This window comes from Mugil cephalus, chromosome 7 (assembly GCF_022458985.1).
Source record: "Mugil cephalus isolate CIBA_MC_2020 chromosome 7, CIBA_Mcephalus_1.1, whole genome shotgun sequence".
Classification (NCBI taxonomy): domain Eukaryota; kingdom Metazoa; phylum Chordata; class Actinopteri; order Mugiliformes; family Mugilidae; genus Mugil; species Mugil cephalus.
In genome coordinates this window covers 13,843,879-13,857,200 of record NC_061776.1, presented here as the reverse complement: position 1 = coordinate 13,857,200, position 13,322 = coordinate 13,843,879, and the positions used below count along the sequence as shown (strand labels likewise).

Sequence of the window (13,322 nt, the reverse complement as noted above, 5' to 3'; positions counted from 1 at the left end):
TTTGTACAAAATGTTACAGGGACCAAACTAAAGTTTTGTCTGTGTGCACTTCTGGGAAATATGTTGATTAACACGTTTAAATTGAATAATTAACCATATAACTGCGGGTCTACATTATTTATCTCATCATCCCTAACGATAAGCATAATTTATTAGTTATCAATAAATTACTACTTCATTTTTTGTCCTCAAATGAAACCATCTGCCCCAGTCAAGATGGGATCATTTAAATGTTTGTGCTGTGAAAAGGTAATGACGTCCGTATAGTTACGGCGACACACTTCAGGATTCTCTACAGTTCTGCATAAAAATGACTCAAAACATCAATGGATTATCACACAAGTCTTGAAAGTAGACAAAGAGGAACCAGTCCTATTTGGCATTTGTTTACTCAGGGAAAAAATAAGGCAATATTACATATGTGTGAGGTGCAAAAGTAAAAGCACTAGGTTGTTTTTCAGGCCAATTAAGTCATCTTTCAAGTGTTTCCAATCAATGTAATGAGACTCAGGTGTCTTTCAGTGCCCTGTTTTGTTTAAAAAATCAAGGATTTGTCACAGTCTGGTCTTCACAACACATGTTTGTAGAAGTGTATGATGGCATGGACAATATGAGGCTTTTTTTAGGGACCTCAGAAAAAGAGTTGTTGTTAATCGTCAGGCTGGAAGAGGTTACAAAACACATTTGTTAAGAGTTTGGAATCCACAAATCCACAGTCAGACAGATAGTGAACATAGTGAGTAGATTTAAGACGACCGTTACCCTCCATAGAAGTGGTCCACCAACAAAGATCACAACAAAACCAGGATGCTTATTGGAAGTCACAGAGGTAACTTCTATGCAACTAAAGACTACTCTCACAAAGTAGAATTATTTGGTTTAGATGACAGGTGTTATGTCTGCATCTATGATAAAAATACCGTTCTCCAGCCCCAGGACCTCATCCTGTCTGTGGAACATGGCCTCGTTTGGGCCTGTTTTGTTGCATCTGGGCCAGAACAACATGTCATCGTTGTTGAATCAATGACGTCTGAATTGTACCAATAAACTCTAAAAGAAAATATCAGGACATCAGTCCATGCACTGAAGCTTAAGAGAAACTGAGTCATGCAGAAAGACAATGAGCCCGATAACACAAGTCATTCTGAAAAAGAAAACTAAATTAATGTTTTGGAACAACCAAGTCAAAGTCCCAACCTTAATCGAAGAGAACCCACCAACGTCTCAGAACTGAAGCGGTTCTGTCCTAAACAATGGGCTAAAAGTCCTCCAAGCCGCTGTAGACAACTGATCGGTATTTACCGGAAATAATTCTGATGTTTCGCTGTTGTTGCTGCACAAGGGGGCGTTACACTTACATTTGCACAAGTCAAACATATGTGCAAACGTTAAATTTTCATGAATAAATGAATTCACCGGTACAATATTTTTATTTAGTTGGTTTGATCGAATTCTCTTTGTCTACTTTCAGGACTTGTGTAAAAATTAATTGATGTTTTAAGTCTTAAGTATGCAGAAAGGTTGGAAATTCAAGCAGCACTGTATGCCAGGGGTCTACAATGTTTTTCAGGCCAAGGACCCCCGAACTGATGGAGATCAGTTAACCCTAACCCTAAGCAGGGACCTACCTACTATATGTGTTCTATATAAAACTCAACCTTGTGCTATTTATGAATACGCATTATTATTATCATTTTGCATTCAAATTAAAATTCAGGTTCAAATATTATTATGTAGGGTGATGACTGAAAGATTAATGTCTTCTGCCTTCATTTATCACTTTACTAAAATATGCTGGATTCATGTTAATGTGAAATTTAAACTTGTGGGAGAAAATTTTAATGAATATATAAAAAATGTCCAATCAACCAAAGATTTTGCGACGCCCCCCTTGCACGTATCCAAATAGCAAAAAAATGTTCACTGCTAATTCCTCAAACATTACACATACCCAACTAATGTTGATTAAACGTGGTTACGTTTCATATTTATGTTTGGACCTTTCAGGTCTAAATTGGTGACATCAGTGGAACCAGTCACAACCGCTCTGCCCTCCGCTGACAGCAACTGATTGCTTACATTTAACAAATCAATGCTCGAGTGGTCAGCCGACGTCTGCTCTTTTATAGGACGCGGACTGACTTTGTTGTGTCATTGAGAGGTTAGGTCCAGATCTAGATGTCTCTGGGGGTCCCTGCACATCTTTTCCACTCAGGCAGGCAGACAATAAAACAGACACGCCTATAAATGGAGAGATAGGAGCTCCTCGAATGCTCAGCCAAAAACGAGCATCTAAACAATGGTAACAGGTGTGTATAATGTGTGCTTTGATAATGACCTTGGTGGCAGTAATAGTATGTCTAGACACAACTAACGGGAGGCAATTCTGTCTGGTCTCAGAAGTCCTGGCGGTGCTAAATTGCAATATCCTAAGGATCAGATATTGCATGTCAGCCATTAAAAATAAAATAAAAAATGTGTTCGCTGATGAAGCCTGCAACGTAAATAAATAAAAAGTTTTTCTATGTCACTGGAAGCACGAGAGGTATCAGCAAAGTTGAGCCCGCCACAGAACAAAATATTTGTCTGGGCGTATGCATAATAAGCTAAAATCATCTTGAGTATTCAGAGATATGCACTTGAATAAATAGAAAAAAACTCACATTAATGTGGATGGCTTGTGATATTTGATTGCGCCAGATACAGGAAGCTTGCTGACATGAACTAAAATGCAAATGGCCTTTGAGCAAAACAAAGAAATTGATTATGAAGTAAGTTTCTACAGCACAAGTAGCTGGCTTTGAGTGATTAATGGGGGTGGGTCATTGATTTCCTTTTGTTTAGATCTTGGTTAACTTTCTGGAGACACAATTATAATTTGTTTCCTAACAATAAATCCAATCTAGCTTGAGCAAATTAAATTTCCCTATGGCCTCTTCTGCGTCATTTTAAATCTGAAATGGATTGTTATCAAAAGGCATTGCGCGTAAACGTCTGCTGTTTCTGTTTATATTTGTTGCATTTTTGATTAGATATTGTTTTTCTCGGTATATTGGAAGGTGAGCACCTCCTAAGATTAGAAAGAGCTGTTTGCAGAGATCCGCATGACTTGTCAGCTGCTGTGCCACGGGTTAATCTTCCAGTTCTCACTTCAATAGCTGTATGTCACACGTGTCAACATTTCTCATGAGCCGCCTATATGAGAGAAGTACCATCTACATGTTCGTCCGCTACATGCCAAAATGTCGAGCATTTGTTGAATGAGCACATATTGTCTATCCTCACATTAGCTTCGCAAGAGGTTGGTGGAATGTGTTTGAGATTTCACAGCACAATGTACTTTATATTTCTGCACATTTGCAAGTCAAATCGCAGTGTTACAGACTACTTTATTGAAAGGCTTTTTGCCATATTCCTCAGCTTTACAACTTTGAAAACTTCCCCAGATCCAGACATTTATACTTCCTGATTTCTCGCATCATCTCTCCAAGATAGTGATAATACGATTTCTGTGTTTTTCGCTGTTGAGAAACAAACTGGATTATGAACAGATCACTACATAAACAGCTTTCTAAAAGGAGGCAGCTATTTTAAAAAAGGCTGAAGAAATGCAAAGAGGGATTTAAATTTTAATTTGAATTTATTCCAGCAAGTGAAAGGTTCTTTTGAGAGGGGATTTCAGCAAAGATGATGGTATTTAAAAGTGATAAACAAGCATCTAAACCTCCAGTGGAAAACAGTCATTTTGCTTCTTTCTAGTGTAGGGGAGGAATTGGGCTTGCTGTGGTCACATCCAAAAAATAAGAATAAGTAATAGTAGTAATTAAAATGTAAATAAGCGAGATCCATGGAGATATTTCAGCTGATTTCTGTTATAAATTGTGTAATTAACGTTTTGTCTCGACACACCTTGTGACTCTGGATGTGTAGCTATATGTCCTCAGGTGCAAATTCATGTTCTCTATCCACTTGGCACAGCTCACTTTATACTGTACTGGATGCTTTAAAAAAAAGAAAGAAAAAAAAATCTTTCACACTTATCACATGCAATTTAAATCCCGTGCCCCGACACGACAGAGGAACACAAGGCAAAGTTCAAAATTAAATGCCTTACAAATTAGAATTTGTGTTAATTAAGGACTGTTGTTGAGGCAATATCTGAAAAAAATCTAGTTAATTTTTAGGGTGAATGATTCACACGGGGACTCATATATCACATTCATGCGACAAAGAGTGATTAACCGAGGCTGTCACGTATTATATTTATAATATATGGATTATAATACTGTGACCGGATTTCGAGTGTCTCTATTCTCTGCCTGGATGACCACTAAACTTAAGCGGAGAAACCTGTGCCACACAAGAAATACAAAGAGTTACATCATTTTGTTGAACAGTTAATCCGATCACGGACACTGTGTGTGCATTTGCTATCTTCGGAAAATGCCAGCAAAGGCGCTAAGTAAACCTATTTTACAAGACTCCCTCACAAGGATACAGTGCCAGTATCGGGATAAAATTTCACACAGCAGCATGGCTCAGTCACATAACCTAAGCAGGCTTAGGAAAATGGAACACTACAAAGTATTGCACTTTTCTTCCCGTATGTCTGAGGCAGCATGCGAAATGCTCAGATGACTGATGTGAGTTTGTGCATGAAAGCCAGAGAGAACTAATGGCTGAATAGCATGTAGATACTGTTGTTAATGCTCTGAGTTGTTTAAAATGGTAGATTATGAAAGTGTGCACCTGGCATTCTGCAGGCTAGCCTGGCAACACTCCTCCCTTATAATTATAATGAACACACAGTAATTCAGGGTTGAGGCTGAAATACGAATGATGTCCTCTGAGACAGCTTGTTTTAATGGTTATGCAGAAGAGTTCCTAGAAGTGCAGATGGCAGATGCAGTGCCTTTGAAGCTATTTACAGACTGTACAATACAAGGTATGGAAAGACCCATAGTGTTTGAGGCCACGTTGCCTTTTTGTGCTCTCGAATTAGACATTACACCTGTTCAAAGAAAAAAAAAAAAAGCACTACAAAATATATATTTATTCTACTGTATGTTTACTGCATTACTATAAAGCATCGTTGTAAAGGGAGACAATGGCCCTGTAATGGCTGCATCATATGTGTGCTTCATCCAAACACCCCACTGTTCTTATTTTGACCACATAGGGGTGCATTTGCTCAGAACTCGGGTCCTTGTGTAGTCTTTCATGAGAACATGTCAGAAGCCTGATTTCTAGATATTTATATTGGAAGGACATGACGCTATAAGATATCTTAACCTATCATATATGGAAGATAATATTCTACAAATGAGACGATAGAAAATGGTACAAGAAATAACCAATTTTTTGCACAAACACTGAAATACCTCCTATCAGTGAATGTACTTTAAAGGCAAAAATGTACCTCATAATAATATTTTTTAACAGGAATAATCACAATATGGTATTTTGCAGCCAGATGTTTGTGCCTGTTTCCACTTAAAATGTTAAATCTCTGTGTTTTTCAGTTTTTTTTTTCTGCCTTTATGTACAGCACAGTGAATGTATCTCTATCCCTGGCACAGGCCCAAACTTATATGAAAGAGCGCGGAGCCTTTGAATCAGTCCGCCACTGTGATACAAGAGCAGGTATTGAAACAACAGAAATGTTAACTCCAAGAAAAAGTTTTTGCCGCATAAAAGTCACATAGGAGCCACATTAGCATGTGAAAAGAATAAACAGGAGCATTCTCAGTTACACACTCCACCTGGCTGCTAACCAACGTCCTTGTCAGAAGTCCACCCACCGCACTGGCTAACACTGAAAGACCTCCTGGGGACCGCAGTGACCATTCACTCGGTTCTCTCTTTTTCCCATGCACCTGTGACTGTTTTTGTGTTTGCTATTTTTTGCTTTGTCTTTTTCTGGCAACACTGTATCATCGGAGACACACTTTCCCTCAAAAGGAATTCTCCTGCCCAACAATGTGGTTTGTTTGTTCACCGGATATGGCAGGCCAGAGAGTCAAATGAAAAAAACAAAACAAAAAAAACAAAAAAAAAAAACACAAGTCGCCGCAGTAATAATTAAAATTGCCACAAGAAAAGGAATAAGCTGAGAGGCAGAGTTGTATGAATGGAATTGAAATAAGAAAATAAGGCACTTTTACCAACTGGTTTCTTGCCGAGTTGGGGGTCTTCACAGGTGCAGCTGGAAACGCTCTCCTCCTTACTCTCCTCGGACGGCTCATCCGGCTTCTCCATGGTCCTGGACCTTAGAGAGCTGCTTTTCCATTTTCCAAAGGACTTTGCCACAATCGCTTTGTCCGCTCCTTTCATTGTTTTCTGTAAAACACATTTACAGCATGACTTCCCAGGTTTATCCCTCTTGTGAGCCATCTGCCCCCTTTTTTGGCTCTCAATAAACCTGGGCTCATCTTTCCCAAACCCAAAGTAAGGGAGAATTAGGGCATTGTGTGCATATGCATTCTCTTAAGCATTCCAGAAAATTTCCTGATTGCCCTGGCATCTTTTTTTTTTTTTTTTTTTTTTTTAGAGAGCGCTTGGACATTGTTTCCCTCCTGACATTTTGCAATCCTGTGTGGAGAGTGGCGTGGTACTGATTGAAACAGTATAAAACAATACTTTGCAAAGTACCCGCACAGTAAACGGTAGACGGAAACTGAAAAAAAAAAAAACAAACAAACATGTTTTCACATTTAATCCAACTTAAAGGAAATAAAAATAGCACATTATGCCCTAATTGAGTGCTGTACAGTCCGCAAATACTATTACAAGGCCGATCAGGATTAGCAGTGGAACATACCTAGTTATCTATTTCTGAGTGCCAAGTCTGCTAGCAGTGGGCAACTAAATTTCAAAAGCTGGCAAATCCAGTTGTCTCCTAAATACAGAAAGTACTTAAATCCAGAGCTAACAGAAGAAAAAGACGGATAAAGGGTGCTCTGCATATCACCGAAAAGCTTGTGCACTTTTCAGAATCACTGGCTAGGTTAAACAAATATGCTAAGTAGAGATCAAAACAATCCTTTGATCTGCAGCCTAGTTTCCAGAGGAATGGCTTGGCTGTTGTTGTAAATAACTTGTATAAATCTATATACCATTTGCCTTCAGGTAATATCAAAAGTGCCAGGGATTCACAGGCAAATACCTTGTGGTTAGGAAATAGATCAGATAAAAGCATATAAATATTTCAGCAACACTGCACTCTGTCATTTTCTGTATTACAGCTGAGGTTTTTAACCCCATACGATCATTTACTTACTACCAGCAAAAAAACATGAATGAATAATATCTGATTGCAAAAAATAATAATAAATAAATAAAAAAAGGGCCGTTTCTACCCTTTTCTATTTTGTAGTTTGGAAAAATGCTCCTACCTCCAGCACGCCATTCAGGTCAAACACAGTGTAAAACATTGTGCTAAACTTCATACAAAAGAGGCTTGAAGAATCAGAATGCAGAAGCTATGCAACTTGCTGACTAACTTTGCCCTCTGTTTTGATCGAGCACACAAAGAAAAACGCTGTCCATTCAAAACAGACAGCATAACTCTTTTCACAGAGGGGGGACCGTGAACAAACGAGGCCATGTCCTGAGCTGCAGTCAGTTTCCCATCAGGCCCGCACAGTGCACGGTGAGGGCTGCAGGGACTGGGACCGGCTGACACCACACTCACAGGCAGGCAACAGAACTACTTTTGTGCACACTGTCCTTCTCTGGGGCTCCCCCCCCCCTCCCTTTTTTCTTTTCTCCCCAAATTGGACAAGTTTTTGGTTTTATAGCTTGCACTACCTAAGCCTGCTCGGTCACACTTCATAAACACGTTGGCAAATGTATCAAACAAATATTTCTTCAAACTAATTTAATAGCACAATGATGTCGCCTAAAGAGGGGTGCATTTGGCCCACTGTCATAATAGCTGCAGGTATTATCTACTTTTATAAACCTGTGAAGAAATAATGGATGGTTTAAAATACGCTGAAGTGCTACGCAGTGAAATGAGCCACCTAACAGTATATAAAATTAGAAAAATCACTTCTACCTCAGTCAGCTACAATATTTATATGCTGCTTACCTGTCAGTCAAAAAAAAAAAGGAAAAAAATCCAAAGGCTGGTGGTAGTGATCAGATACCGATACTTTGTGCAAATACACTTAATGTGTCCGGTAAATTGAAAAAAGTAGTGTATTTCAAATCACAGTACTATATTTATTTCTTTATTTTAAACTCAGAAGTATATTGAGGACAGAGGATACAGTCATGCAAAATCTGTGACAATGAACTACTTGCATCTTAATTGTGACACTGTGCATCATAAATACCTTTTTCTGTGTTGTGAGTTGTGTTGCCACAACTCAATAGTTTAGTTACTTTACTTTCCCCTGTGTTCCTGTCAGTCATATACATAGCCTCGAACGACTGAAGTATCAGAAGTATCGATGTTTTGATTTGAGAATTGATTTTAAGGCATAAAGATCTGGAGATATCGATATTTTAGTATCAATCCGCACATCACTACTAGAGGCTAAAAGTTGACCAAGCTAGCAGGTGGGTAACTTAATGTAGGATATGCAAAGGCCCAGTGAATGTTTTCTCCAGACATTCGCTAAAATGTATAAAAAATAATTATTTATTAACTTACCTCCCGTTTCCTCCATTGATGAAAACGCTGGTTTTTAACTGAAAACGATCAAGTGGCAAACACCACAAGAGGAGGGGGAGCGTTTAACTAGCTAGTTAGCTAGCTGGTTAGCTAGCCAAATTAACTAGCTTACTTTAGCTTCAAATGAAATTGTCAGCCCAAGAACTGAAGTAACTCAATCATACCAGACAGGTGAAATAACAAAGGCCAAACTAAATCGTTTTAAGCTAGGAGCTAACTTAGCCTACTAGCTATTCATGGGCTAGTTTAGATCATGAATAGCTAGCTAACATAGCGGACAATATAGTAAGACAGTTTAATGTTAAGACGCTTATTCAATTTATAACATTTTCATTTTATTTTTTAGTTCTTTGTTTTGTGGGAATGTTATAACTTATATAAAAGTATATTTGTATTCTCAGGAATCTTATTTTTCCCTTTTTTTGTTGGTGTCACTGCTAACAGCCTTTGTGTGCTAATGTGCAAGATTAAGATCCCTTCAGTCAACCTTTTTTATCTAAAGTTGTTCAGTTACAGGCTGACATTTTGTGGTCTGTTGAGGGAGTTGAAACTCTGCATCTTTAATGAAAATGTGTTGGTAATGGGCCTATCATATTGCACTAGCTTGGCAACGTCTTTTTGGGTGCTGTGCACAATGGACAAGATAAAGTTAATGACGCTGCCTCCCTGCCAGGCATTAAAAGACCACATTTAAAGCATGTATATTTCTGAAAGTAAATGTTTTAAATGGTCAAACTGCCTTGTTCATGACACTGAGGCCGAGTCTTACTCTGAATTATAGCTATATGCTGTATGCGAAGGCTGTACATTTACTGCTGCCTTTTATGTGCTAAGCGAGTATGTGTTGTCTGTCCTTAGGAGATAAATGTTAAATAAGTACTTGAATGGCTATCGAGAATCACAGATCTATAAAAATTAGACGCAAATATTCAGAATGGATACATTGCATAATTTCGGTACTACCAACTATGTTTACACCTGACGAGGGTTTTAAATCCACAAAACCTCTTAGGTGTTTCAGAGATATCACAGGAGCTTTATCTAGCTCCTCTAGAGTCCTGGAAAAGCAATTTTGAGAGAGAACAGAATGTACCATATTCTTGACCCGTCTGCCTCAGATGCTTGCTGTATATGGAACTGAATACTGGACGTGAATTGTATCATTCTCTGTGTCAACTTGTTAGATGGCAGTTGCTGTAGTGGAGTGGTGAGAGCGGCACATATGCATTATAGGAGAAAATTGTGAAATGACAGATTCCGGGTGTGATACTGAGGGAATGACTAACTAATAGGAGGGGTGCTCCAGGCTGTTAGCTTTGAAAAGCAGTTTGCACATTACTTTATCTTGTCAATCAGATTCCTGGAATGGAAGAGGTGACTGATAACTTGAATTAATTATTTTCTTATTGCATGCATGTGTTAATTCATGTTAATTTATGTCCCTTACAGGCCCAAGCCAGAATATCCAGAGTAAAGCGCCACCTCTGGCACCCAGATCACCACACCACTCTCTTTGCATATATTTATATCAAATGAAAGACTTTTTTTTAATCCTGTTGGAACAAGGACTGACTGCCAAATTTGATTTTTAAATGTACTTTTAAGCTGTTCATGGTTTTTCCGTTTGCATTTTTTCTCCAAACAACTGAACAACACGGAGCAGTATTTATGGCTATGATGGGATTTGAAAGTTACAGATTATTTTTTTTTTTTCAAAGCAAATCCTACCCTGTAAAACACATTCTTAAAGAACAGCTAAATAATGCGGCATAAGGTCAAGACTAAAAAGGCATTTTCTATTTCTGCACGTTGTAAATTTAATTTATTTTAATTATGACGCTCATCGCACAAAGCAAGGCTTGCACTAATAAGCGCTTTCTGCTTTCTGGCTGCATCCGGTGGCAAAACGCGAGCAGCGGCAGCCCCGCACAACGCACAGGGGCGTATTCTAAACAATTGCATTTCGTTAAACATCTTTAAACATTCTGACAAATTTAACTTCCCCTGAACATAGAGGATAAGAGGAAAAACATTTCTCTGATGAGAACAGAAACAGCAAGAAGTTCTAACAAGGAAAAGCCTGCCAGGTGGCGAACTGGCTGCACCAACAGAACGCACAATCTGTCTGCTTCTCCTTCCAAACCATTGACAGCTGCCATCACCAGCCTTGCACACTCGCACTCAGTGGCTCCTCAGCTCCCTGCCCATCCCTCTTTAGTGTTTCCTGCTAACCTCAGAGACAGGGTCACCTGGCCCCCTAGTTGCCCGTCTGTGGGGCCCTGCTGGCCCCCTGGAGACCTGCCTGCATGGGGATGCATGGCTAACAGAGGTCTAGCAAATCCGCTTTAATATGCAAACCGAGGGGCTATTCCTTTGACCTGAGACCATAGCTTTTCTAACAGTGAAATCCAAAATTATTCAAGTGATGTACAACGATGAGATTTGATGAGCAGTTTTTTGATCTGCCGGCTATTTGATATTTAGCATTATCACAGACAAACAGCCTCCTATTCAGGCTGTCTTCAGTCAGGTAGGACATTTCAGCCTAATCAGAGTCATGTGTAGCACGGTGGCGTCAGATTATGTTCGCCGCAGCCTATTTGGAAAAATAATAGCCCACAGTTTTAACGTTTTTGTTGAATTGGAACAGCGTTTTTTTCCACCGAGTAAAACCTAAGCACACAGATGCACAGAGGCTAAAGTGAAGAGTGTTCCACAAAGCTAGCATTGCAACCGGGCTAAAAATAAAACCTTGGCAAAGTTATTCTGATCCCTTATTGGTCCCATAGTTTGATTTCACATTTAGCATTTGCATTCCCCTCCGCATAAACATTTCATTCTTCCCCTCCTGCAGTACAATGAGACTTGAGTGACTTTGGCAGCAGATTTTGGATCGGTGCTCCTGAATCCACCAGTGTATGTTATCAGCAGGTAAACAAGCTTTCGAACAAAGCCATAATGGAACTGCAAGCGGCATAAAGAGGCTCATCTCAAAAGCTATACAGCCCATCAAAGCTGGTGTCATTTCCTCAACACTGCACTGCAGCTGGAAAATGCATGGCTGTTAGTTACAGTTTAAATCGCCTGTCTATTTTCAGACACTTCAGAACTATTTGTATTGATTATTTACTTGTCAGTAAGCAGCCAGATTACCAAAATAAGACAACAGATTTCAGTGTTTACTGGATTCTTTTCCGCTTTGTTCTGTGGTGGGAAATCAAAAACTGTGTCATGCACTAAATTAAGGGGATTTGCACTATAGGGTATTTGAATAATTATTTTCCCACTGAAAATGAAATAGTTCCTTCTATATTTGGAAGGATTACTGATGGCATTGAACTTAATGTGAAAATAATTTCCCCTTTAAGTACGTAGTTAAGCTATATCCTACACTTTCTGCTCACCAGATGCAATCTTGTTAACCACACGCCTGGATGCTTGTCACAAAACTTTCCACACATTTGCCTTTTGGGCGCTGCTCAGATGCACAACTAAACCTACGCACTCTCCTCCCAGTGAGTGGAGAAGCCTCAAAGCTTCCCTTTCATATGCTGCATTATCTCTATGGCGGTAATTATCCATAAAACTATGCCATCAGATGGTTGTGATTTCCAATATGAACCCAATAAACGTGTTTAAATTTTGAATTATCATATTTATGTGGATATGTGTTACTAATAGTGATTATGTTCGTCATGTGGGTAGAAAATCAACCATCCTTATATTGCGCATTCTCACATATTTCGCAGACATTTCATCACACATTTAATCTGCCCCTGTCTAAGATTTTCCACTGAACCTGTAGTCAAGGCAGAGAGGGGGGACAATAACGGATGAGATTATGAAGCATGTCTGTTAAAGCATGTCTGTTTGATCATCATTCTGTTTAGGTGAAGTTCTCTACTTGGTCTCTTCAGTCCCTGACAGCAGATATATAACCTAATCTCTTTCCCTAACCCTTTTCTTAGGCATGAATAGGGTGGAAATGTGATGGCATTAAGTCGATTTACTCCTTGGTTTGCAGTTTCAGCCTTAATGCCTCTTGGCTCTTCTTCAACACACTCGTTCCCATTTAGATTTCAAAAATATAAATGTTGTGTTAAGGCTCTCCCATTTATTTTCATTTATCCATCATTTCAAGTTCATGCATATATTTACTCCGCAAATAATGCTTGTTTATTCGCCGCGCCACCTATCTCGCACCGTGTCAGAGATGCTGGAGAATCAAACGCAACTTGCGCATTATCTCGGGGGACGGAATGCATCAGCGACAAAAGGGGCCAAATCTCACAACGCGAGACGTTCTCCGTGAGGCGTCTTTTGACGTCGTTTCGATATTTCACGTTTACTCATCTAAACCTTAATTTGGTGGCCCCGGCGCGCGTTGACACGCGAAGAAAAGCTGTGATAACGGCGTCTTTGGATTTCAGATTTGATGGCATTTGAAAGCTGCTTTAATACATACCTGCGCTTTTACAATTACCAAAGTACGTACGTGCTGAATCTCTGCTTTGGCGCCGCGTAATAGTCACAAACTTTTCTTTCATGGCTAGTGAGAAAGGAAGGGTCAGTAAGGGAGTATGCTGTTATTCTGAGGGGTTCACACATTTATATTTAATTTGATTAATGTCCGTTTGAGAGT

At 39.2% G+C, this 13,322-nt stretch overlaps 1 protein-coding gene across 3 annotated transcripts in view; it reads right to left on the bottom strand.

Moving 5' to 3' along the window:
- st18 (ST18 C2H2C-type zinc finger transcription factor) overlaps positions 1-7,637 on the bottom strand; it is a 42,587-nt gene extending 34,950 nt beyond the window's left edge. For 2 of the 3 annotated variants that reach the window (XM_047590384.1, XM_047590385.1), the window contains exons 1-2: positions 7,395-7,637; positions 6,165-6,339 (exon numbers count right to left, since the gene is read on the bottom strand). In XM_047590384.1, the coding sequence (XP_047446340.1) occupies positions 6,165-6,339; positions 7,395-7,448 (229 nt within the window). In that variant the 5' untranslated portion in view covers positions 7,449-7,637. The remainder of the gene's footprint in view (positions 1-6,164; positions 6,340-7,394) is intronic. The other variant, XM_047590383.1, reaches the window with a different exon arrangement.
- Between the last annotated feature and the right edge of the window lie 5,685 nt (positions 7,638-13,322).